We start from the raw sequence: 23,132 nt of genomic DNA on the forward strand, positions 1-23,132 counted from the left end.
GAACACGAGTTTCGAGTGGTTGGTGCCTTTGTAAACTTTGTCGCAAATGAGATCACAGACAGCGGCGAGGATTTTGATGTGGAGTGGCAGATGAGAAAAGGTTGGGTGCCGCAATGCTCATCGCGATCGAGGGTAAAGCCTTCGTCCTCCACCCACCTTATGCAGCTACCACCTGTACTCCACCAACCAGCCCTCAGAGCGAGACTCGGAGAGATTGCGGAAAATAGGGATCTTGACGAAGCGATATGCCTGAGAAACCTCTGGGCAAGGACTTTAGAAGAGGTCTCGCAGGGGATCTTTGATGGATTGCTATGGGACCTTCAGGTCACGGACATGTATGAGAGAAGGCACACGATGCCCAGACTCCTTTACCTAAGGCCTGCATTGTTTTGTGGGCTTCCCTTGCATATATACGATTGATATTTCAATGAGATTGCTGAGGATATCAGATATATCTATGATTCGCTCCGTGTCGACAAGCGTCTTCCATGGGCTGTGCTATGGATGCTGAGATAACTTGCGCCGTGCAATGCTCTAGAATGGCATTGAGCACGACTCCTCAAACTTATTGGTGGATTGGTTGTCCAAGTGAAAAGAGCGATGGTCTTTACGGTCTTTGATCATTCATTCTTGGGAAAAAGAGCTCTGTCACACCCACGATAGAATTAATCGGAGTACATTTCCGACGGCCACTTTCTTTCATAAGCCATGCGCTGGATCTCGGCCGAAGTAATGTGTAAGATCCGATAGCGCCGAGCAGTCGCACTGTTCGTTCTCGTAAGTTACGGTGTTCTTGGTCGTTTGTCGATTCAGAGTTGATATCATCAAACTCTCACGGGCAACAGTTCCAGTTGGCAAGTGGAATTTGATCGAGGAGATGATAGTGGTGGACATAAATGTCTGAGATGCCTCCACCACAAAAGCGACCGACGGCCGTCCGGGGAGCATACCCGACATGGTCGCCCCCTAACAGTCTGGGGTAACCCCGCCAATGGCGTCCCATCGCCTAGCGCAGTGAGCTTCGGCCCCGGCGAGCCTCGGTCCAAATTGCCCCTTCCAAGATGCTACAGCTTCCTCGGCCTCCGGTCCCCTCAATTTCCTCCAACTTCCGTCTTCTTACTTCATAGCATTGCGGGCCCGGCGACTTCAACTTATTTTGTCTCTTTTGGGAGCCATGTGAATTATTTACTCTGAATTCAATTGACAAACCATTACCATCATCACCATTATGGCGGACAAGGCGCAGCAAAGACTCCAGGCCGTGGGCAAGCAGCTCAATGGCCCCGCCCCCATCACCAAGGTCGCCGGCCCATCTGCCGCACCTCGCGTACCGGGCAAGGTCGTCATTATCACAGGTTAGTTGAATCCATGACATCAAATAGTGGAACCGTTATCGCGACCCAGAGACTGACAATTGAGCAGGCGCAAACTCCCTCCTTGGAATCGGTCGCGCCGCGGCCCACCAATACGCCGAGAACGGGGCCCGAGCCATCTACATCTGCGACTTTGCCGACAGCAACCTCGAGTCTCACAAGCGCGAGCTAAACAGCCTCTTCCCCAAGGTCGAGGTCCACACACGCCAGTTCGATGCCGCAAACGAAAGCGCAGTCAAGGAGGTCGTTGGCCATGCGATGTCAACATACGGAAGGCTAGACATCTTCTTCGCCAACGCCGGCATCGCCGGACCCCATAACATCTTTACAGAAATCACCGAGGAGGACTTTATGCAGAACCTGCGTACCAATACCCTGAGGTAACAAGCGAACATTGCGGCGCTTCTACGGTTCCAGTATGCTGACTCGTCGCTGCAGCGTCTTCCTCGCCGCCAAGCACGGTGCGCCCGCCATGCAAAAGACATCCACAGAGAAGCCGGCCCCTTGCGGTAGCATCATCCTCACCGCTTCCGTCGCCGGCATCCGTTCCAATGCTGGCTCGACACCTTACTCCGCTGCCAAAGCCGCCGTCATCTCTGTCGCAAAGACCACTGCCTACCAGCTCGCCGGCACAAACGTGCGCGTGAACGCCATCTGCCCAGGTCTCATCGAGACCGGCATGACGGCCCCCGTGTATAGCGCGGCCCGCGCCCGCGGCACCACGGGCAGGATCGGCCAGATCAACCCCATGAGGCGCGGCGGGCACGCCGACGAGATTGCGCGTGTGGCACTCTTCCTGGGTAGCGACGAGAGCAGCTATGTAAACGGTCAGGAATGGGCAGTTGACGGCGGCCTCAGCGCAGGACACCCGTATATTGTTGGGAAGCTCGCATGAGGAAACGAGCCGCTGCGTTGATATGTCATTTATGATGCATGATTGTGTACTTATGTGGGAAACAGGCACCTGTTTGAATACATCACAATGCCGGAGCGCAAGTTCGAAGGATTTGTGCCTGCATGAGCCTGTTTATGAGTCCGGTGGGATGAGATGAACAGACAGACAACAGCCTCGGGATCTGGGGCCGCCGGGTCCCGGAGATATTGGGAGGGTCTTTGGTGATGCGAGTACGGACCATTCGTTCCTCGGTCTGGCATATGAAAAGGAAGTCCTGGCTTCTTAGAGGTCGGTGAAGCACGTTAGTGGCGCAGAGAAAGGGGCAAGCGGTTGCACTACCCCTCGATAACCGGGACCATCATGAGAGATCACCAACAAGCTTGAACTTGTACGGACGCCATTACCACTTTCCATCCTTGAACTACTACTCCGAGGCCTATCTAGCGGGTAAGATAATAACCATACAATCTATTTCTCCGGGCCTACAGTCCGCCTTCTCCATTCAGCAACGTCTATTACATTCACTTGCTGCCTCATTCGCTCTGGACGCGTCACCTATCCGGCCTCACATGCGCCAGTCCACATTTCAAGGATCGTCGGGGGCTAGAATATTCAAGCATATCTGGCCCTGCGCCGCCAACGGGAGGCAATCGACGGCTCCACAAGCGTAAGTACCGTGATTCCGCTGCCAGAATAGCCTCCTGTCAACGCCTGTACTAATCAAAAGCCCCTCGACAGATGAAACCGTAGCAAATTGGATCTGCCAGCACGTCAGCCCGTCTTTGGCTGGTTGTGGCTAGAAGGGCTCTTGGCAGTGTGAAGCGCGACCCAGTCCACGTAATGTGGTTCCCATCAAACCGCTGTTTGATGGTTTCCTCCTTCCTCTTCGTTGAGCAGTTCCCGCCGCAGGTGTTGTTTGCTCCTGGGTCTCGGCCGAGCCGCGTAACCACACCCGCCCACATCCCGATGCGCCAGATCCTCCCCGGGACCCACTCCCCTTCCGCGTCCCCACCGCGTTCCCGTACGCCTTCTTGTAACTATGCCTTTACACTACCACGTACGGTGCCGCATAGATTTGACCAACGCAACGCAATTGGAATTACGTCCGCTGTCATTGGACATTAGATGATCCTAGGCGATCCCCCCCTCCGAACAAGATTCACCCCGGTCCTGCGGGGTGGCGGAAGCTGGTCCCTGCTAGCCTCCGAAGGGCGCTACGTTCCGCGGCTAAACCACCAACTCATCCTCTCCTCGACGTCCCTGGCCACTGGCGAAACATCGATGAGGGAAGGTGACGACGATGTCTTGGAGACGCCGCTGCGGGAGTGTGGGGACGGGGGTTGCTTCTCTACTCGTTGTGGAATGTCGTTGCTTTTGCAAGATGTGTGTTTCCTGATGGGCGGCCATTGATCACGGCATAGCATGGTACTGCCAAGACGAAAAGTTCAAGGAGATGGCAAGGAGTTGGCCGAGAGTGCTCGGTAGGCACCGTAGAGGAGCAGATCATGGTTCATGAAGATGCCAAGAAGGACGGTGTTATAAGAAGAGGCGTGAATCTCCTCTACAATCGGGTCTCTCTCCTCATCAGGCTCTTCACCTCCTTCAGTCTTTCACTACCACCCTCATCGCCTGCTCCTCCGTGTGTTTTACCTACTTACAATGGCTCTTCGCACCGCTCTCGCCGCGGCCTTGGCTATCTCTCCCCTCCTGGGCAACGTCGCTGCCCACGGTACTCACACCGCAGAGGATATCGCTGCTGAGCTCGCCCTCCGCTCCAAGGTGACCGCCGTCGGAAAACGTGCCCTCGATGCCTGCTCCAACTCCCCCGCCGCCCTGGCTCTCAAGCAGCGCGCCCTCGACCGCCGTGCCGCCACCGCCGAGCGTCTCCGTGCCGAGCGCGGCCTCCACGGCCAGAAGATGATGAAGCGCGCCCAGGCCGACCTCGAGAAGTGGGCCGCCATCGACCACGCCTCGGACGCCGGCTACACCCTCGACACCCCCCTGAACGAGATCTTCGGATCCAACGCCACCTGCACCCTCGTCCCCGAGACCACCATCGGCCCGTACTACGTCGAGGGTGAGCTCATCCGCACCGACATCACCGACGGCCAGGGCGGCGTCCCCGTCCACCTGGACATCCAGTTCATCGACATCAACGGCTGCGGCGCCGTCCCCGAGCAGCTCATCGACGCCTGGCACTGCAACGCCACTGGCGTCTACTCCGGCGTCTCCGCCCAGGGCCAGGGCGGCCTCAACACCACCCACGGCCGTGGCGTCCAGCAGACCGACTCCGACGGCGTCGTCGAGTTCGACACCATCTTCCCCGGCCACTACACCGGCCGCGCCACGCACATCCACATCATGTCCACCGATGGCGCCGAGATCCTGCCCAACAGCACCTTCGAGGGCGGCACCGCGCGCAACATTGGCCAGATCTTCTTCGACCAAAGCATCATCTCCGAGGTCGAGCTCCTCGAGCCCTACGCCAGCAACCGCCAGACCCTCACCACCAACCTCCAGGACGGCATCGCTGCCGGCGAGGCCACCGCTGAGTTCGACCCCTTCCTCAAGTACGTCAAGCTCGGCGACGACCTCCAGGACGGTCTCCTCATGTGGATAACCATCGGCATCGACTCCACCGCGGACTACAACGACCAGGTCAGCGCTGCTGCGCACTACTACGAGGGTGGTGGTGTCGACCAGAGCGGTGGCGGCGGCGGCCCCGGCGGACCTGGCGGACCTGGAGGACCTCCTCCCGGCTTCTCGTCTACCGCCGCTCCCGCTGCTACTTCCGCTTAAGGGGTGACTGTGAGAACATCTAAAAGGGGTGAGAGATATGAGTGATGAAGAGTGCGGCTAGGAGAGCGTTGGTTGTTCGGAGGATTGTGACATATGGAGGGCCTGTATTCAGTTCTTGAGACATTATTGATATCCATGGATACCTATTTTGCATCATTCCGAAATAAGCTTGACAGTACATTTGACCGTGACCGAATTGTATTGATCTCCAGACGGAATGTCCTGTCTTCATTATCCTTTCCCTCTGCCGTCCAATTACAGATGCAGAACAATTTCTCTGCCTGGGCGAATAGAGATGATCAGAATGAGCAGGGTAAAGATGAAGACAGGGAAAGCGATGAAGACGACGACGACGATAATAATGACATAGACTATACAGGAAGGCAGGGACCATGCCCGAACATTATGATATACTGGACCGGCCCCTTAGCCAAAAGTGCCTATGCGGGCTGCAGTGCTCTCATCAAACCCTTCCAATTTGGGATTACTCAAGATAAAGTCACATCTTCGACTTTGCAAAACCCCACTCTCTCCAATACACCAATTCAACGTGCCATGTCCGGAGACGCAAGTTCGCCGGAACTATGACGGCAGCAGGATTACCATGTTGGAGGTGAATGAGCCTGGCGTTGTCAATGTAACAGCTTTATCAACGTCAACTACGTGGAAAATGAACTCTTGACAGCCACCTAAAGTTCAAAATGCAAATTTATTTGATCTCATTTATCACAGATTCCAAAAGCCTACGTGGATCCAACTTCGAGCTTCAACATCACGCACAGGCCAAAACTAGTAACAGGAAGCAGGGTGGTCGAGCCGTCTTCAGCGATGGCGGTGGCGAAGAGGACGACGAGGCCGTGTATTAAGTCCCGCCGACAAAAATCAACTTTTTCTATGTCTGAGCAGTTTCTCAGAGCCGAGAAAAGTGAACGAGTTGCTCATTATTGCCACAAAAAGGTGAAAAAAGTCGCGCGCCTGCATAAGCAGACACGCTTGAAGACAGAGAATCGAACACCAGGCTTCATCTACGCTAACCGCACACTAAACCACTAATCCAAGCCCGGGAAGGCAACAAAAAGTTCCTGTGCTTGCTGAGCTTAAGAAGCCGCAGCCCCGCTTGACGATGGGGCATGACCGTCGTATCCATCAACCTGCCAGATTCATGGTAAGGTGGTAATACATAAGGCAGATGAGAACGCTTCTGCGTACAAGCGTGGAATTTATCTACAACTCACCGAGGTCGTTTTACTGAGCTTGTAACTATTGTTGTCCGGATGCTTGTCTCACATCTAATGGCATGTTAGTGGGCTGAGCGCTCGCAGCGAAGAGTCGTTCCACTAGTGAGAAGGAGAGTGCTGAGCCCCTTTGATGGACACTGTCGAGTAAAGAAAAAATAATCTACACCAGGCAAAGCACTGCTGGAATCGCGCAAGCTGCACTCTTGTTAGTAAGTCTTTCGTGTATCGCTCATACAAGGGCGCAGCTGTGGATGATAGGTCGAAGTCACAAGGGTTGCGGTTGGACGCTGAGAATGGAAGCGGCCCCTTAGAGCCTTCCCCACTCGGCCTAGCGTCCCGCAGCGGTCGGATGACCTGCCCGCAACCCCCCGCACTTGCCCGAACCTTCTTAATATTCAAACCGAGCCCGAAACTCAACAAATACCTCCGGTGGAGTGGCCGAGTGGTTAAGGCGCTGTGTTGTACGTATCTCCTCTGACGTTCGAGTTCGATTCTGTTACTAACAATTTCTACAGTAGGTTATCATCTGATACCTCAAGCCCGCAGTGGGAAACCTCGCGAGTTCGAATCTCGTCTCCATCAGTACAATCTTTTTTTGCTAACATTTGCTATTCATGTTGGGCGCTCAGCTGGTGGTCTCCGTTACGTGTAGCGTATTGATTTGAATACCAGCCGTAGCATCATTGCCTTTTGTCCTAGTTGTCTCCAGTCATTCTGTTAAGCTGAGTGTGATGCACTGAGAATATGATCTTGATGTGGTTGAAGACACACGTTGCCGAATCAGGCACGTTCCCGAATCCCTCCATATAGCCAGGGAAGCATTCCACAACGCAGCTTGATAAATGAAACTCTAGAATCGAGAATTCGAGGACCGAATCAACTGAACAGAATGTCAGCTTTACTGACTTCCGCCGGACACGAATTGGCGGAGGCTCAATTAACAGCGGTCTTCCGGCTTGTTACCCGCTAATTTATTTCCATTGGCCCAAGCTCCCTGAACCGCGCCTGGTCCAAAATTTTCCGACCTGGAGGGGTTCATCGGCGAAGACTCACTCCGCAGCGCAAAGAACATTCGCACCCCACGACCCGTTACGGAGACGGAGAGAAGGTCAATCGCAGAGTTTATGCCCTGAGCTAGGCGACGGCGAATTCGACGGAACCAAAAATCATACTCCGATATCACCACCGCGAAAATGCCGCTCGACGACGACGACAACCCGACCGTGGCGCCCGCCGCCCAGCCGAACAACGAGACCGGCGCTGGCGACGAAGCGGAAGACGAGGGCATTTTCGACATGCGCCTTTTCGCGTCCATGTTCAACAAGAAGGGCGTCGCGACCCAGGCCATCCGCAAGGGCCAGAAAGATTTCGAGTCACACGGTACGAAGGCACAAGAGAGCCAGCTCGAGGCGAGTCGGCAGGTTATCGAGGAGGTTCTGAGCTACACCCGCGTGCACCGCGATGCGTGGAGCAAGGGCTGGTACTTCCCGGACTACTGGCCGGAGGCGCTGGAGGGCATTGTGGAGCGCGGCGATACCTCTGGGCTTGCGAAGCCAGAGTACCTGAAGGAGTTTTTGGCCGAGACGAGACCGCTTTATGCCGAGGAGAGAGTCGTCGTTGTCGAGGAGCTGAAGGGACCTCAGGCGAAGAGCACGGGACGTGTGATCAGAGGACTCAAGGCGCCGAGGCCGGCGGTGGGAAAGTTGTGGCTCCTGCCCGAAGAGGCGCTGTTTCTGGTTGAGAGGGGTAGCTTGGAGCTCTGGTGGCCGTTCCGCGAGCTGAAGGACATTCTGCCACCGCCAGAGGTGAAGCTGGTTGAGGAGCAAAAGGAAGATGCTGAGAAGGCGGCGGAATCCGAGGATGAGTTCGACGTTGGCTTGCCTCTGAGTCTTCAGGCCGCATACTCACTCTTCATCGGCATGGACGGCGAGAGGGGCAAGATCTCGTTGCCGAAATATCAGGTCTACTCACACCTGAAGCGGTTAGGATACCATGTCCAACGTGCGCCACGAGACCCTATGTCCCAGCAAACCCAACCGGAGCAACCGAAACAGTCTCTCTGGCAATGGCTCGTCTCATTGCTGGACCGCGCCCCGGCTAAACCCGCACCATACGGGCCTCTCGTTCGACCAGGCGTCTACCGCCAGTACACCCACATCTACAAGCAGCTTGAGCTCTTGTCACGATACAAGCCCACGGCCCCGTCAGAAACGAAAGAGCCAGAGGACCCTTTCAAGGTGTGCTGGCACGTGTGGAAGCCATCAAAGCACCCCAACATCCGCGTGACGGACCTGCCGCCGCCCGATATCCGCATCGCCGTCGCCGACGCACGGGATACCGCCGTGCCCTCTTTCGAGGAGGTTTCCGCGCTGCTGGGCGCCTCGCCTTATGAACCGCCCGACCCCGTCGCGATGGCCGGCCCGGGAAGGATGTACCAGCGCCTGAGGCACGGCCACCGCAACGTCTTGATCGCCGTGGTCGACCGCGGACTGGTCAACTTTATGCGATTCGGACAAGCGGCGTTTGGGGAGGAGCAGCTGTATGAGCGGTTTGACAAGGGCGCGTTCCGAGGTGGAAAGGGCGGGAGAGGTGGCCGTGGCGGTCGCGGACGTGGGCGGGGCGGTGGACGGGGCCGGGGTCGGTGAAAGAGTCCGGTTCCAGGGCCGGAGACAAACGGGAGAAAAGACGGAGTGGCTGCATGGATCATCAGATGGCCTGAAATAGATACCCAACATCATGGCATGGTAGAGCTGTGCGCGATGACTAGACAGCCTCGCGGCTTTGAGTTTAGAGAGAAGGGCTCCAGACGATAGATGACGATACATTATGACTTGAAAACCTCAATCACCCTCATCATCTCAGATGCTTTAAGCTTGTCTTGCTGATTCCAGCATCGTAGTAATATCCTTAAAAGTTTCGACATAGTCCTAATCAACAGAGTTCATCATTCACATGGGTCCGGACAACTCGATAACCCTCCGAGCCACAAATCATCAACTGCTGTGTTGTCTCAAGCCAGAATGAGTCATTGGTGAAATCAAGCACGCCATCGTGATTCAACTCTGCAACCTGGCCTCTTCTCAACCGTCTGTATTTTTTTCAGGGCGACCTGTTTGAACACGTGGGACAACTGCCCAGGCAGGAAACGATCTGAGCCAGGCGCAGCGCAGAATCATTCGTCAAATATCTCGTTACGCTAAATCAAGGCTATTACTGTCGACCTGCGTTACACAGGGTACCTATTGCCTACATAATACAGTGGCACAACACACGCATTCTGCAGCGAAGATCTTCAACGCCGTCAACGTTGTGTTCGGGTTGCTTGGTTGGTTGCATCGGGTTGTGTTGGACAAGCAGAAAAAGTTCCTCACGTAAATCGCGTGATTTTGGCATAAATCACAAGTTTCACCTGCCTTCTGCCGCGGCGCGCAGCAAGTCTTGGCCAAACCGTCTTCGCAATCTAAATCAAGCAGAACTCTGGAAAAGAATCATGTCTTGTGTGTTCTGTAGCTAAGCTAAACCAACTATCCCGCCGGCCCTGCTCGCCACTTTCCTGAAGGGGTCTCAAGTGCCGTGGGAGTGAATGCGCGCTGCCTGTCAAAACGCATCGAGTTGCAGGGGGTGGTGGTGGGTGTGTCAGATGCGATGAGACGCCAATCAGGAAGGAAGCAAACGTAAGTTTCGACGGCATACAATCTTACTTTGAAGCCACTCATACAAACGAGAACGTTGCGCGGATAAATGAATTGCACGGCTGGGCTGGTTCACTGCACAGCAAATCAGTTGCAGCCCATGCCGAGAGCCTCTCAGAGCAAACAGGGTTGCATGACGGGGTGGGGAGGGGGGACTTCTGTTCGCAGTCACATGGAAAAAAAGTCACTAGGAAAAAATGAGGCGCGATCGAAGGGAGGAGTTGGCAGGAGCAGAGCAGGATGAGGGAAAAAAATATTTGGGAGAAAATAATTGGGCTGCAGGGGTGTGAGAGGGCACGCAATCGTATCCTTTTTGGTTTAGGTTGGCAGCCAATCCAGGGTGCGAGTCTCTGGGCGCGAGTTTCCGGGTTCAGGTTAGTCAAAAAAGTTGATTGATGACTGGCGAGAGAGAGATTGGATTTCAGGTGAGGGGATGCGGGCATCTCTTTCTGCTCTATGCCCTTGGACCGTACAGTGAATGCTCCGTGGTCCGCTCTGCAACGTTCGATATGGCATGACACGTTCAATCAGGGTGACGCAGGCAATGGTGAGTTGCTGATGAGCTGCTATCGAGTTGCATCTAATCAGCTTCCGTAGCATGGAAAAGGGGACCGGAAGCCGTGGAGACGAGACCACCAAAGTCCCTCCTCAGGTGACGATTCCCATCGGCGGCGACAAGGGTGCGCGAGTGTGTTGGTTCTCTAGTGCAGCAGTTCCTCAGTGGACAGGACGGGACTGGGCTTGTTTTGATTGATTTTTGAGTTTCCCTTGCTGTTGGAAGTTGGGAACGAGCTCTCTGCCGCCCGGGTACTCAGTACTTGCGTTGGAGGTTTCTGGCGTCTGCAACTCTGAACCAATACAAGTCAACCTGAAAAGGTACTGTGCTGTGCGGCTGCAATTAAGTCAGTAAGATGGATGAATCGAAGAGCCTGGCCGGGGTCGGGTACGGTCGCCTATCCCTTGTCGCTGCGCCGCCTCAGTGCGACGGCATATCAGCGGCGTCCGCACATGAACGAATACAGGCACCCAACACACACCGCTTCATGGAAGTCAGAGATGGCTTTGCTGGCTGTATGATGTGGCGTCGCATCATTATCACCGAAGAACTGTTATCTCGTTTCCAACGTGGATGGTTGGTTGGTTGGGACTCGCCACTAGCAGAGTTATGCTTCGGGTCTATTATCACTTACAGGCAAGCTTCATAACCAAACGAGACAGCCGTTTTTCTCTTTTTTTCCAAGTGAAGAGAAAAGGTTGTGAACCTGTTGATCGATCGTACAAGCAAGCATTCAGGCAGCTGTTGCATTTCCAACCAAGATGTGGAACGAAAGCACTGGTCGGAGCGAGTCGTGTTGCGCCAGGAAGCAAAACAATTGTTCTTCTCAGCAAGAAAAAATGTATTGCGACAGCAGCAGGGTTCGAACCTGCGCGACCGAAGTCATAAGATAGGAACTGATTACTAATTCAAGTCTTACCCATTAACCACTCTGGCATGCTGCCTTGCTTTCCGGCGGCGATAGAGGTGCCCATCAAGGGAGCCCTTGCCGGCGGTGTCAGTAGTGAGTGTCGTCGGGCGGGTGGGCCGGCGGGGGCACTCCGCCTGCGCAGGGCGGCTACTGCGCTCGCGCTGTAATACCGGGCTGGCAGTGTCAGGAACGAATAGAGAAGCCCTTCAAATTCGAGTTTCGCCGCAGTAAAGCCCTCTGATGCGCTAAAATAAAGCGCTCTGGATAGAGTTGCTTCTATGGCGGCCTGAAAGGCCGCTCTGCAACCCCCATATACTTTGGAGTCAAACTTGGGCCTTCCCGGCCTCTGCGGCGTTGCACGGAAAGCGCGGGGCGGCAGAGGCCGGCGGGACACAGTCAATCACCTGGCACAGGCCTAATTTACAGCGACAGAAACAGGATGGAACAAGTGGTCTTGGCGGAGGGAAGGGGGTGGAGTTTTTGGAGCCTGCCTCCGGCATGTATTCTCGGCCTCAGTTGCTGACTTGAACCCAAGACAGTAACCGCGCCGTGGAAACAACGTTGCCCGGCAGAAGATGAAGGGGGGAATAATGCAGACAATGCTGATGGACCGTTGGGTGTCCAATCAGTGATCTTACTACATCATGCTTCCTAGTTTCGGGAGTTTCTTGATATGGTCGCTGGCTGCGTTTCGAGTTGAGGGATTGCAGATCCGCCCGTTTGCCAACAATGCTTTTTTATGAAGAAATAACCGCCTACAGAGGATGTGCAGGATTCCGCCCCTCTTTCCCGTTTGTTTTGGATGCGTTGGAGATTGGGCGCGGCGGCGGGAGAAGCAAGCAACGAACGGGAGTTGCGCCGAGCGACTCAGCTTGCTCGGCGAGAAAAAGAGGGTTGGCATGACATGCTTATTAGCAATGCTACGGCGAGTTTGAAGCTGGGGTGGGTGCAGTTTCTTCTGTGTGTCTTTTTTTCTCTCTTTCGACCGAGGGTAAAAGAACAGAACGGGACCCCCGGCGATGATGCGATTGCAGATGCGCTGATGCAGCGTCTGAACCGGAGATCCACCGGTAAAGTAATAATATTATTAGTTACAACGTGGGACATGGGGCCTGGGTCGGAGATCCAGGTTGGACTCGTCATCGCAATTCCCAAAGTCCCATCCCACTGATCCTGGATTTGGCGATGGCCGAATTTTTTTCTTACATGGCATCAGACACGATCGGTGATAAGGAAGGGGGGTGAGGAGGAGGGAGGGGACCATGGGGGGCAAATGGACGGAAATGGGAGCTGATGCGTTTTTTCCCTTTCTCTGGTAGGCCGCTCAAGCCGAGATTGGCGTAACCCGAAAACGGATGCGAAACGATGATGGTGAAGAACAGAAGCAGTCAGAACCAACCCATCCAGTTGTTGTGAGATTTTTGTTTTGGAGACTGTGTGTGGCACGGCTGTTGAGGGCGCGGCGGTTGCAGTTGCGTCGATTGCTTCGTTGAACCGGGCAAAGTTGCCGTCGGCTCAAGAGGGCCCTGTTGCGTGTTGTAAGGAACTGATTGCGATTGCCCCGTTCGGATCCTCACGTCCAGCCAAGAAACAGCAGGTGAGAGAGAAGTGAGAAACAGAGGGCCAAAACAGGCAGGGGTGGGCCGACATGACAAGAAATGCGTTTGTTGGCTGTCGCCCGGGTTGTCTTAGGTTGTGCTAGCCCAGGCTGTTGCAGTAATAATATCAGATAATGTACTTTTTTTAGTCAGGTACGCATGTACATGTCAGAGATACCGATACAACAAGCACTGAGATGGGCGAGCATATGAGGGTGATAGCGCTAGATACGATACTCTCGGAAGCAGGGTAGGAATCGGAGAGGGGCATGGAGACTGTATCCGTAGTGCGCAGTAGGCTTCGGGTTGAGGCCGGCAGTGCCCAACCTTTTTTCTTCACAAGAGCAACAACGGCGATGAATTTGAGTTGGGACATTGCTCATAGACGGACTGGATGCGGACAAGCCAACTGAACCCAAAGTGCGAAGTGAAGCGTCCTCTGTAAGAATAGATGCAATGTAATCAAAGCATTGAATGTACCTGGGACAGGTGTACCTCCTATTCGTAGTTTTATTAATGAAGGGCCTGGCCTTGCCTTACACAACGTAAACACACAAGGTACCTTTGGCCTCTGGCACGCAGGATATGGCACTGGCACTTTATCTCGCCATCCAATTGCCAAACAGCCGATTACGCCAGGGCGTTTATCTCTCTGTCTGTACCCCCTGGCCAGCGAGCACCCCCGCCTGAGAATGATACCAAACCAAACCAAACCAGACGAGAGGCGGTAGAGGACGCTAGGTCGCAACTCGGACTGGGATTGATTGGGTTTTACACGAGGTGGTACAGGGTGCATGCGCAGTTGATCAACTTGACAGAGAGAAAGAGAAGGACAGAGAAGGTTGACAGGAGACGTGTGCCTGAGGTGTCCATGTCGATGGCGATGTCAGAGAAAATGAGTCTTGGGGAGTCAGTCATATGACCTTCGCAGCAGATCTGGGCATGCAGCTCATCAGAGCATCAGAGCAAGGAGACGTGGCCTGCACCTGGCTTGTCAATCCGATCCAGCTGGCTGGGTCTGCCGTAGTGAGAATGAGAAGAAATGGCAACGAGTGGGAATGACTACCTCATCCGTCGTGGCACCCATGCACATGATAGAAGTTGGGGGGAAGGAGCTTGGGCGGTACATGCTAGTGGGTGAGTGAGTGAGAACGGAAGTACCCCCCGGCCTTAGTATCATCCGTACTTTGGGAAGTACTCTCGTACTTTTAGCCTGCCAGAGTCACTAAACTGGAACCAGGGCCGAAATGCATCGCGTTGAATGGCAACTCTGGTTGGCCTCGCCTCCCTTGGGGGGAACTAAAACCTGTCTCTCACCCTTGGACGATTGTCTGTACCTTGCCTTGCTTGCCTCACCTTATCCTCTCTATCTGCCAGAGGTGGACGCCCACACAGACTAGACTTGGTGGTGATGAGAAAATTCCTCGAATTGCATGACGGTTGATTGATGCCGTGCAGTGTGAACTCTCGGGCTTTCCCCATTCCTTCGCATTCCCGGGCAGATGCAGAGGCAGTTAGGTTTATTGCTCACATTCACTAGACTTTCCCCCATCCCATCCCGTCCCTTTCACATCTCTGTTGTGAACACGGGCCCCCAATTTTGTTTCCTTCCCTCCAAGTAAGGTAACAAACATTCGTCTGTCAACCCGTGGGCTGCTCTGCTTGCCTTGCCCTTACCCAACACTGGATGGACTGAACCCAAATCGGCATCTATCTGCCTTATACTTTCCACTCTACCTTACCGCCCAGACTACTGTATCCCTTGACTGGGGTTTGCACACGAACAGCACAAGACAGACGTGAAAGTCAGTCAGTCTACATGTGCGCCGTCCACCACCCGGCCTCCTGCACTCACATTTTCCCTCTTACACCAACCACACATACGCAAACCAAACCTGCGCATGCTCAGCTCAGGTCGGACTCTCTGACTCCGCCAACTCTTCCGTGACATTTTCGACTCCATCGCCAACTGGGCAGTTCCGCGGAACAGCAGCGGCAGTTAGCTCCGCTGAAGACGGCCTCATTTCGTTTACCGCGCGCCGGAGGGCTTGTTTATCTCTTAAGGCCGCGCCATTGTCAGCAGCGTCCGTGCTTTGCGACATACGGCGTCGGTACCTTGCGACATTGTTACATGCGAATACTGGACCAAGTCCATCTCACCTGCTGCAGGTCGACGGACAAGTCTCTGTCTCGTCTCGACGCCATTCCTTGACTGGGTGGCAGCAGTCACTACAGTGTCAGCGACTGGAGACTTTACCTTACTGCCAAAAAAAAAACCAAAAAAAAAAACTGGGACTCGCTGCCCAGCGCATCGCATCGCATCGCCTCTCGCCCTGAACTGGCTGAACTGACTGGACTCGCCTTTTGCTTGGCATTGGCTGCTCTCTGAGGTGCTTTCTCAATCAGGAACCGGGACGTAACACGGTCAACGGCCAACCTGAACCCATCTCTCTCTCATTCACTCTCCCTCTTCTTCCTCCACCACCACACACCTCATTCTCAGAAGCGCGCCCTTCGCCTTACCTTGCCCTCTTACATCCTCCATTACACAATAACGCCAGCCCAAAGTCTCCACTTCCCCCGGTCACATTCAATCTTGGCCTCAAACACGAACCGCGTCCCCCCGACCAGGCAAGACCAATCGAACCGTCATTCACCAACAGACTACGACTACCGACCATCCCCCCCTAAAGGTAGTCTTTTTGCCCTTTTTACACAAACCCACACCACATCATACCAATCCCTAAACCACACCAGACCACACCACACACCACACCACACGCACGCACGCACGCACGCATTCACTCACTCACACACACACCTTGCCTCCTACACACAGTCCACGGCTCAACAACGCCTCAACCGACCAACCTTCACCACCACAACCGCGCCTTCCATCGCAGCAGACGGGCTGACGACGGACTCTTCATCGCTCTGCAAGAGCCAACTACGACTTTATCGCAATTGATCGCGGCCGCACGAGCGCCGCCCCTCAGAAACTCTGGCGGAACTCACTCCTCCATCGCCCGACCGCAGCCTGCCTCCAGCAGCGCCCAACAGCACTGCAATGGAGACGACCGAGGTCGAGACGAAGCAGCCCTCCGTGGCCCCCTCAGAGCCGCAACAGCAGACTCCTGTTGCCGAGACTCCTACAACTGAGTGAGTTGCTCTTTTTGATTCTCTTCCCTTCCCTGCCTTGCTTCATCAGATGGCAAGTTGCCTCTCTCAAGTTGCTTTATTCCCTCCCTCCATCCCCCCTTATGCTGAAGGAGGCCGACCGCCACGCTTGGACCAGTGGTGAAGTCATACACTGGTTCATCTCACCTGCCCTTGCTTGTCCTTTGACTTGGGGAACCACCGAGTTGCATTGGCAACCTCATCTGGCTTCCCACTCTTCTTTGCCCTCCTTGCTTAGTGGCATGGCTATGCGCCAACTTCACCCTCGAGAGTCGCTCCTTCCCCCCTTGGCCACTTTTAGTCCAGGCCACTACGCTACCTTAGGCTGCCAAAAAAAAAATCCTGCCAAACGTCAGCCTCTCTCGTCTCTACCCAGCACGACCCCTCCCTTAATTCAACAACCCCTCCAATCAATCAACCACCTCAACCCAAGCTGTCGTCAGCCCGCCACCCAAACACCATCTCAAGCTTTGAGTCTGTCAAAAACTCAATGCCCATTGTTTTCCCTTTGTTGGCTCCCTGTATCAATATATTGTCCTTTGTTTTGTCTACTCCCTCAAGCCATATACCCTGGTGCAATGATGCTGCGCCAATCCCGGGACAAGGGTTCAGCCAACCTAAACCCAGTTGTCAAGAATGAGACCCACGAGAGTCCGCCAGGGGAGCCATCAGGGCCATCCAGGTCAGTCACCAACAATCGTGCTCGCGACTCAGTTGTGGGTTGGCTGGCTCAAGTCGCAATGTGACTTCTTGGTTGCTGTTCTCGCCGAGTCACATGCCAGTACGGCCTCGCCCACAGCTCTTGGCGCCTGCAGAGTTGAGCGGCATTTCGTGTCGTCATCAGGCCATAACTCATCTGAGTCTCCATATCCCTTGACTCTGAAAGTCTTTGTGTCGCCAGTGCGTCCACAAGATTTGAGTTTCAGCATATCTCACTCAGCCCGCCCAATATATTTTCTTCATGCTTATGGCTCATACTAACAACGGACAGGCCTAGTACCAATGGCGTTAAACCTCCCATGTTGGATGATGACGACACTGCCAACGATGATGACCTTACGCCACCTCCGGAAAACATGAGTCCGGTGTCGGGAAGCAACGAACGCGCTCTGGAAGACGAGATTGTTGTCGGCAACCGTAACGGTGCCCCCAAGTCGTCGCCACTTCGCGTCGTGTCAGAACCTGAGGACGAAAACATGGCTGACGTTGAGGACGAGCCTGTTGTGTCGCATTACCCCAAGCGCAAGCGTGCGTCTGTCTTCAATGATCTGGCCGAAGATAAGATGGAGAGCAGCCTCATCTCCGAGAAGGAAGGCACTCCCAGAGCAACGAAGCCCCGGAGACATGGACTCGGTGGCGTGAAGGGCGTTATCCTCGGTTACTGGCGAGATTCCCCCGTCCCCGACCCAAAGGGAAAGCATGCGGTCATTGGCTTCATCGATGTCCGCGATCGTCTCCGCACTCGCATTCAGCAAAACACCAGATTCGGCTCCCCCGTCTCCAATCTCGAATACCCCCTTCCCCCCGGTCCTGGCGGTAGCTGGGTTACCTTTGAACGCGTGGTGTTCGCCGACCACCTCGTAGGTTTGGATCATCATCAAGTCAAGGAGTACGTCAAGCTTCGGACAGACGCGTTCGACGAGACGGAGGAAGCACGGGATGAAGCGGAGAAGGCGGCCGCTAAGGAGGCCGTTCGCCGAGTTGAGGAGAACCCACCTCCGGAGGGCCAGCTTGCACCTGCTATCGCTTATGGGGCCGATATTCCTGATCACGCAGTCAGCTCGTCCCGTCCGGATTCGAAACGCCGTCGCACTGGCAGTGGTATCGGCACGATTAGCGGGGGACCTGTCCAGCCCCAACCGACGCGTGAGATTATTCCGACACCTCAGTTCGACCCTCTGATGGGAACCAGACCCACCAGAATCATAGTTGGCTTCTGGAAGGGGTCCAGTGAGGCAGACCCGATTAACCGTCACGCGGTCTACGGTATCCTCGGCCAGAACGACATGTTCCGCGTCAAGGTCGCCCGCGAGACCCGCGACAAGCGTTTCGTTGACGGAAACTTCCCCGTTGGCGCAGGCGCTTTGTGGATTCACTGGGAAGAGGTCGAGCTGGAGCCCCATCTGAAGAACCTGTCCCGCGCCGAGGTCAAGGAGTATTGCCGTGTTCGCCAATGGCAAATTGACCAGGGCGAGGCACCGGATGATCGTGCCAGGAATGAAACGCAGGCGGTCTTGGAGGCTCAGGCTCGCGTCGCCCAAGGATACAAGCCCGGTATGCAGCAGGTCATTCCCGCCCAGATCGTTCCCCAGCCCGAGGAGGACGTCGAGTCACTAGACACGAAGCCCGAAGTGCCCCAGGAACTGCGCCAGAGCCGTAGGACTGGACCAGGAGGCGTTCGCCATTCCCTCCCCGACCTCGAGATTCGACAATCGTCCCGCACACCGGTCGCTCAACAAAATAAGATCGATGCTAGCGCTCGTCGCGAGATTGCCCGAATTGAGGCTGCCCAGATGCGCACCGAGCGATTCAATGCCGATCGCGATGCCGCCATGGCCGCTGCCGTAGCTCAACAGGCTGCGGTGCCCCAGCCCGTCCTCGCGCCCCCGCAGGTCCCGCCTCAGGCCATGCCCAAGATGCCTGTGCCCAATGGCAATGGTCAGCGCATGAGCAGTCTTTTCCACGAACGCGACGAGATGCAGCGTCTCAACAAGGTCTGGGCCAGCCAGGAGGAGCACCGCAGCAGGGTTCAAGGCGAAGAGACCAAGTTCTACGCCGGAATCAAGTATGAACGCAAGCAGAACGGGCCGTTTGTCGGCAAGCTCGTGTCGCAGGGCACCATCATCAGCATCGACGGCGAAGACTACGTCGAGTACCGCGTGCTCACGAAGCCCAGCTTCTTCTGAGGAGTTGGGACTGTACTATACAACCTTTTTTTTCCTTCCCATTTCGGCGGCACTCGATGGGCCTGTTGACGGACCTCATCTCGGACTATCGGAACATGGCACTGGGGATTTTCTATGTGTGTTTTGGTTTCCCTCGCAACACAAGAAGCGAGGCTCGGGCGACCGCGGTTCTTTCCTACTATACCCCTCTCAACTTTTCTTTACCCTAATAGCACCGACGTCTTTGCGTGTGTGTATCAGTCGCCAGGTATCACTCTCGGCGCGACAAAAGTATTCTTTCTTTTCCTATCGTCCTCATTCGCGCGAAATACTAGCGACGATCGCCTGTAGGAGAAGAGGGGCGATTGTACCAGCGGAAGTGGTTGTTTTTCTTTCTTTCTCTTTCACTTATCGCAATCTTCTCTCTGCCCTGATCAGCGCAGTTTTCTTGTTGTCCGGAGGCGAGCCCCCCGACACCAATAATGGATTCACATCACGTTGCTTTTACTTCAGAATGGATACCTCTAGGGAAAGGGGGCAGGGGAACCTATGGGAGACCAAAAGTGTCGCGACTTTTCAAGTCTGGATGGGCACATGAAGGACACGGGGAAGGAGGGGAAATAGCGGAACCCGGTCAGCGGTCAGCGTTCGCTAGTTTGCACTTGCAATAAATATGGAATTCGCACGGAATTGTTGTGTTGTACTGTTGTCTGTAAGGTGACGTCAAGATGGTGAGCATGTTTCTAGCCCTCCCAGTTCTGAGCAAGGCAAAACGCAGTAAAGAGGTGATGTCAAGATAAACCTCGTTGTGTAGCGATTGACTGAGTCGTGAAACTCTGCGGCATCCATACTCATAACCAACGTGACTCGCGGCAACTCGGGCAATTTCCCGCATCTCACAACACAATGGGTAGCAAAGTGGCCATCTGTTGAATGATCATAACCTCCTCAAATCAATTCTTTACGTAATAAGTAAAACCCTGCCCGCCTGTCTATGCGTAGGTATCATCATCATGTACGTGACTTTTTAATCCCATGCTCGCCGCCGTCGTCACCGCCCTGGAATCCAAACGCGTCCTGAAGCTCCCTCTTGGCTCCTAAATGAAGAAAAAGTCATAAAGTCAGAATTCAAAGATTCAGCGGTTTTTTTTGCGTCACCTGCCCATGTTGGCATCCAGGATCTTGTCAAACTCAGCACCTTTTTTCTCTTCTTCCGTCTTCTCCGCGGAAGCAGCAGCAGCAGCAGCAGCATCGGCGGCGGCGTCCTCCTCGTAGCCCTCGACCTTCATGTCCTTCAGGCCGAGCTCCTCCTCCTCCTCGTCCGTGCGGTTGTAGTACTCGCGCTTGATCTGCGGGTCCGGGGCGGGGGGGTCGACGAGCGGCTGGACGAAGCTGCTGGCGAGGGGGTCGGTGAGGATGATGGTGAAGGGGCGCTCGCCGTTGATGGCGGCATCGAGGCCGCCGAAGAACTCCTCCCACTTGGCCTTCTCCTCGGGAATGAGGGAGTCACCTCCGCTGGAGCCAGAGCTGCCGTTGGCCTCGAAGATTTGGCTGCGAAGGTCGTCGCGGACCTGGGTAAGGAGGCCCTCGATGGTGGTGAAGCGGCCGCCGAGGGTGCCGGGGTTGACGGAAAGGTTGAGCTCCGGGCACTCGAGTGCGCAGGTCTCGGACTTGAGAATGTCGCGGGCGAGGTCGACGGCGCCGTTGGAGATGGAGATGACGATCTTCTCGCCCTTCTCGGGGATCTCGCCGCCCGTCTTGACGTCGTTGGAGCGGTAGCCGCAGTCATCGCAGACGGTGGACATGAGGACGACCTGCTTGAAGTGAGGGATGTCGACCATCTTCATGTGGGTGGTGCAGGGGTGCATGCAGCCCGGGCAGGTGGCGGGGAAGCTGTAAACCTCGTTGGGGATGATGTCGCCCTCGGCGGTAAGGCCGGGGTTGGCAGCGGCGGCGGCGGCCTCAGCCTGGGCGGCGGAGATGCCGAGAGCCTCGTTCTGCTCGGGGGTGCGGAGGTACTCGTGCTTCTCCCACTTGCCGACACCGTCCTTGAGATCGGGGGTGATGAAGGAGTTGCCGGCGGGGTCGTCGACGGTGACACGGAAGGGGAAGGAGGAGCCGTCGAGCATGGCGCGGCCCTTCGCGATGATCTCAGCGATCTTGGGGTAGACCTCGGGCATCTGCTCCTTGCGGGCCTCCTGGCCGAACTCGAGGTCGTTGATGATTGTGGAGAGAAGACCCTCGACATTTGTAAGCTGGCCCTTGCCGGCGGGGACCTCGAGGTCGAGCTCGATGAACTTGACGGTGGCGGTGTCGGACTTGACGACCTGACGGCCAAAGTCCTCCATGGCGGTCAGACGGAGCTCGTAGTATGTGCCCTTGGGCTGGATGGAGCCGGCGGGCTGGACTTCGCTGTTGGCGAAGCCGCACTCTTCGCAGGAGAAGGACATGAGGATGATTTCGCGGAAGTAGGGGATCGAGGTAAGCAGAAGTCTGGTGTTGCCCTGGGAGATAGTAAGTTTACTGTTACACTATTCGAAGGTCTGGGGAGCGAGGATGGACGTACATTCTTTCCGCAGTTCATGCAGAGAGACTCAATCTCTTCGACGACCTTCTGGTCATCGTCGCCAGCGACCTTGTCGCCGATGGCCTGGAAGAAGTCCGACGGCGTCGTCTTTGACTCGGGGGCAGCCATGGTGACTGATTTTTGTGATAGAAAATATGCGCAAGTCCTCTATCTGTGTGTTTCTCGTTGGTGTCTTGCACTGCGCGGGGTGCCTTCTTCCTTTTTTATCGCTGGGAGGGCAACTTTTTGATGTCGGGCGCAAAGTGACTCGGTGGGATGGACGATGGCGGGGTCTTGAAATTTTTGGAGGGGCAATGCCGCTGCAACCCTGCACGCTGTGTGTCATTGTGCGGGTCCTTTTGCCTTGAGAGAGCTTCGAGAATATTCCCGAGGATAGCCCGCCACCGCTGGCTGCAGGCTGGTTTGTCATGTGGGCGCGTGCCGCGACGCAACCCGAGGGCTGCTCGAAGGACCTGGTTGGAAAAGTCGTATGCTATGGCTTGTTTGCACTCTAGATGACTGATAAAGTTTTGCTCATCGCGCAAAGTCGGCAAGACTCAGACTCCTGCCGCTGGAGGATGAAGTCTTGGCTTGGCTGAGCAGAGCTTGCAGCCCGGCTTTTCGGTTCTTTGCGCGCTTCTTGCTGCTCGAGTTAGCCGATGCAGGCTTTGCCGCCTCGGCTGCCGCAACATGCTGACCCTTGGGAGGGAGTTTCTCAGACTTTACTCGACGTCTCACAACCGGTGGCGCGGGAGGCAAGGAGATCTTGGTGGTGTTGTTGCAGTTCCCGCAGGCGAAAAGCTTGCGCATCCCTGACCGCGTAGGCTCATCCTTAACCTTGGAGTCTGTCGCCTTGACCGCGCGCCGCTTCTTCCTCAGAGCCCTCTCGGTTTCCATCTTGAGAGTGGTTCCTTGCCCGGGGATCATGATGTGACCACACGCGCCGCAGACGTGTTGTCTGCGGACATCGTTCTGCTCGACGTCGTTGAGGAACATGAGTTCGTTGTGGTGGCTCATGAGATGGGCCGACGTTTCGGGGGCCGACGCCCGCAGAAGATGGGCTGCATCGTTCAGGAAGTTCAGGTGAGCGGGTAACGTGTCCATTGTCGCTTCTGCCGGTCTATTTCGGTGTGAGAAGAAAGCAAAAGATGATGAAGTTGCAGAATGCCATGAGCGTCCCGTCGACATCGGTTTGATGGTGCCCCACTTGAGGTTAGCGGACCTCAGGGTGCCAAACAGGGGTCCAGGTCGTTGCAACCCCCTGTAATTGTCGTCTGAAAATACGCTCGCCCACATCCATGGAAGTTGGTGAGACTGTCGACAACATATCTAATCTTCTTATTTCTACACAGCTTTGCTGTTGTCAGATTCAGATAACTCTGGGAGCAACTCTGCAATTGTTACAATGCCAACAAAGAGGAATGGCGTCCACTAAATCACCAC

General features: G+C 55.2%; 6 protein-coding genes across 6 annotated transcripts; 4 read left to right on the forward strand and 2 right to left on the reverse strand.

Annotated features, from left to right (window-relative positions):
* Nucleotides 1-1,228: 1,228 nt before the first annotated feature.
* fabG-11 (3-oxoacyl-[acyl-carrier-protein] reductase FabG) lies at nt 1,229-2,268 on the forward strand (the record flags this gene model as incomplete). Its single annotated transcript, XM_037318107.1, has 3 exons — nt 1,229-1,355; nt 1,423-1,753; nt 1,812-2,268. 3 exons carry the CDS (start codon nt 1,229-1,231, stop codon nt 2,266-2,268), a joined length of 915 nt encoding a protein of 304 aa, XP_037184067.1.
* Nucleotides 2,269-3,927: 1,659 nt separating this feature from the next.
* CGCA056_v002851 (uncharacterized protein) lies at nt 3,928-5,067 on the forward strand (the record flags this gene model as incomplete). Its single annotated transcript, XM_037318108.1, has 1 exon — nt 3,928-5,067. The coding sequence occupies one exon, from the start codon at nt 3,928-3,930 to the stop codon at nt 5,065-5,067; it is 1,140 nt and encodes a 379-aa protein (XP_037184068.1).
* Nucleotides 5,068-7,498: 2,431 nt separating this feature from the next.
* tsp-5 (putative tRNA-splicing endonuclease subunit tsp-5) lies at nt 7,499-8,950 on the forward strand (the record flags this gene model as incomplete). The annotated part of the gene is made up of 1 exon (XM_037318109.1): nt 7,499-8,950. One exon carries the CDS (start codon nt 7,499-7,501, stop codon nt 8,948-8,950), a length of 1,452 nt encoding a protein of 483 aa, XP_037184065.1.
* Nucleotides 8,951-16,128: 7,178 nt separating this feature from the next.
* On the forward strand, nt 16,129-19,144 carry CGCA056_v002853 (uncharacterized protein; the record flags this gene model as incomplete). Its single annotated transcript, XM_037318110.1, has 2 exons — nt 16,129-16,220; nt 17,230-19,144. The coding sequence occupies 2 exons, from the start codon at nt 16,129-16,131 to the stop codon at nt 19,142-19,144; spliced, it is 2,007 nt and encodes a 668-aa protein (XP_037184066.1).
* Nucleotides 19,145-20,277: 1,133 nt separating this feature from the next.
* On the reverse strand, nt 20,278-21,818 carry ZPR1 (Zinc finger protein ZPR1; the record flags this gene model as incomplete). Its single annotated transcript, XM_037318111.1, has 2 exons — nt 20,278-21,627; nt 21,690-21,818. The coding sequence occupies 2 exons, from the start codon at nt 21,816-21,818 to the stop codon at nt 20,278-20,280; spliced, it is 1,479 nt and encodes a 492-aa protein (XP_037184063.1).
* Nucleotides 21,819-22,223: 405 nt separating this feature from the next.
* Nucleotides 22,224-22,793, reverse strand: CGCA056_v002855 (uncharacterized protein; the record flags this gene model as incomplete). Its single annotated transcript, XM_037318112.1, has 1 exon — nt 22,224-22,793. One exon carries the CDS (start codon nt 22,791-22,793, stop codon nt 22,224-22,226), a length of 570 nt encoding a protein of 189 aa, XP_037184064.1.
* Between the last annotated feature and the right edge of the window lie 339 nt (nt 22,794-23,132).

Source organism: Colletotrichum aenigma (assembly GCF_013390185.1).
Source record: "Colletotrichum aenigma strain Cg56 chromosome Unknown KSG_Cg56_contig02, whole genome shotgun sequence".
Lineage (NCBI taxonomy): Eukaryota > Fungi > Ascomycota > Sordariomycetes > Glomerellales > Glomerellaceae > Colletotrichum > Colletotrichum aenigma.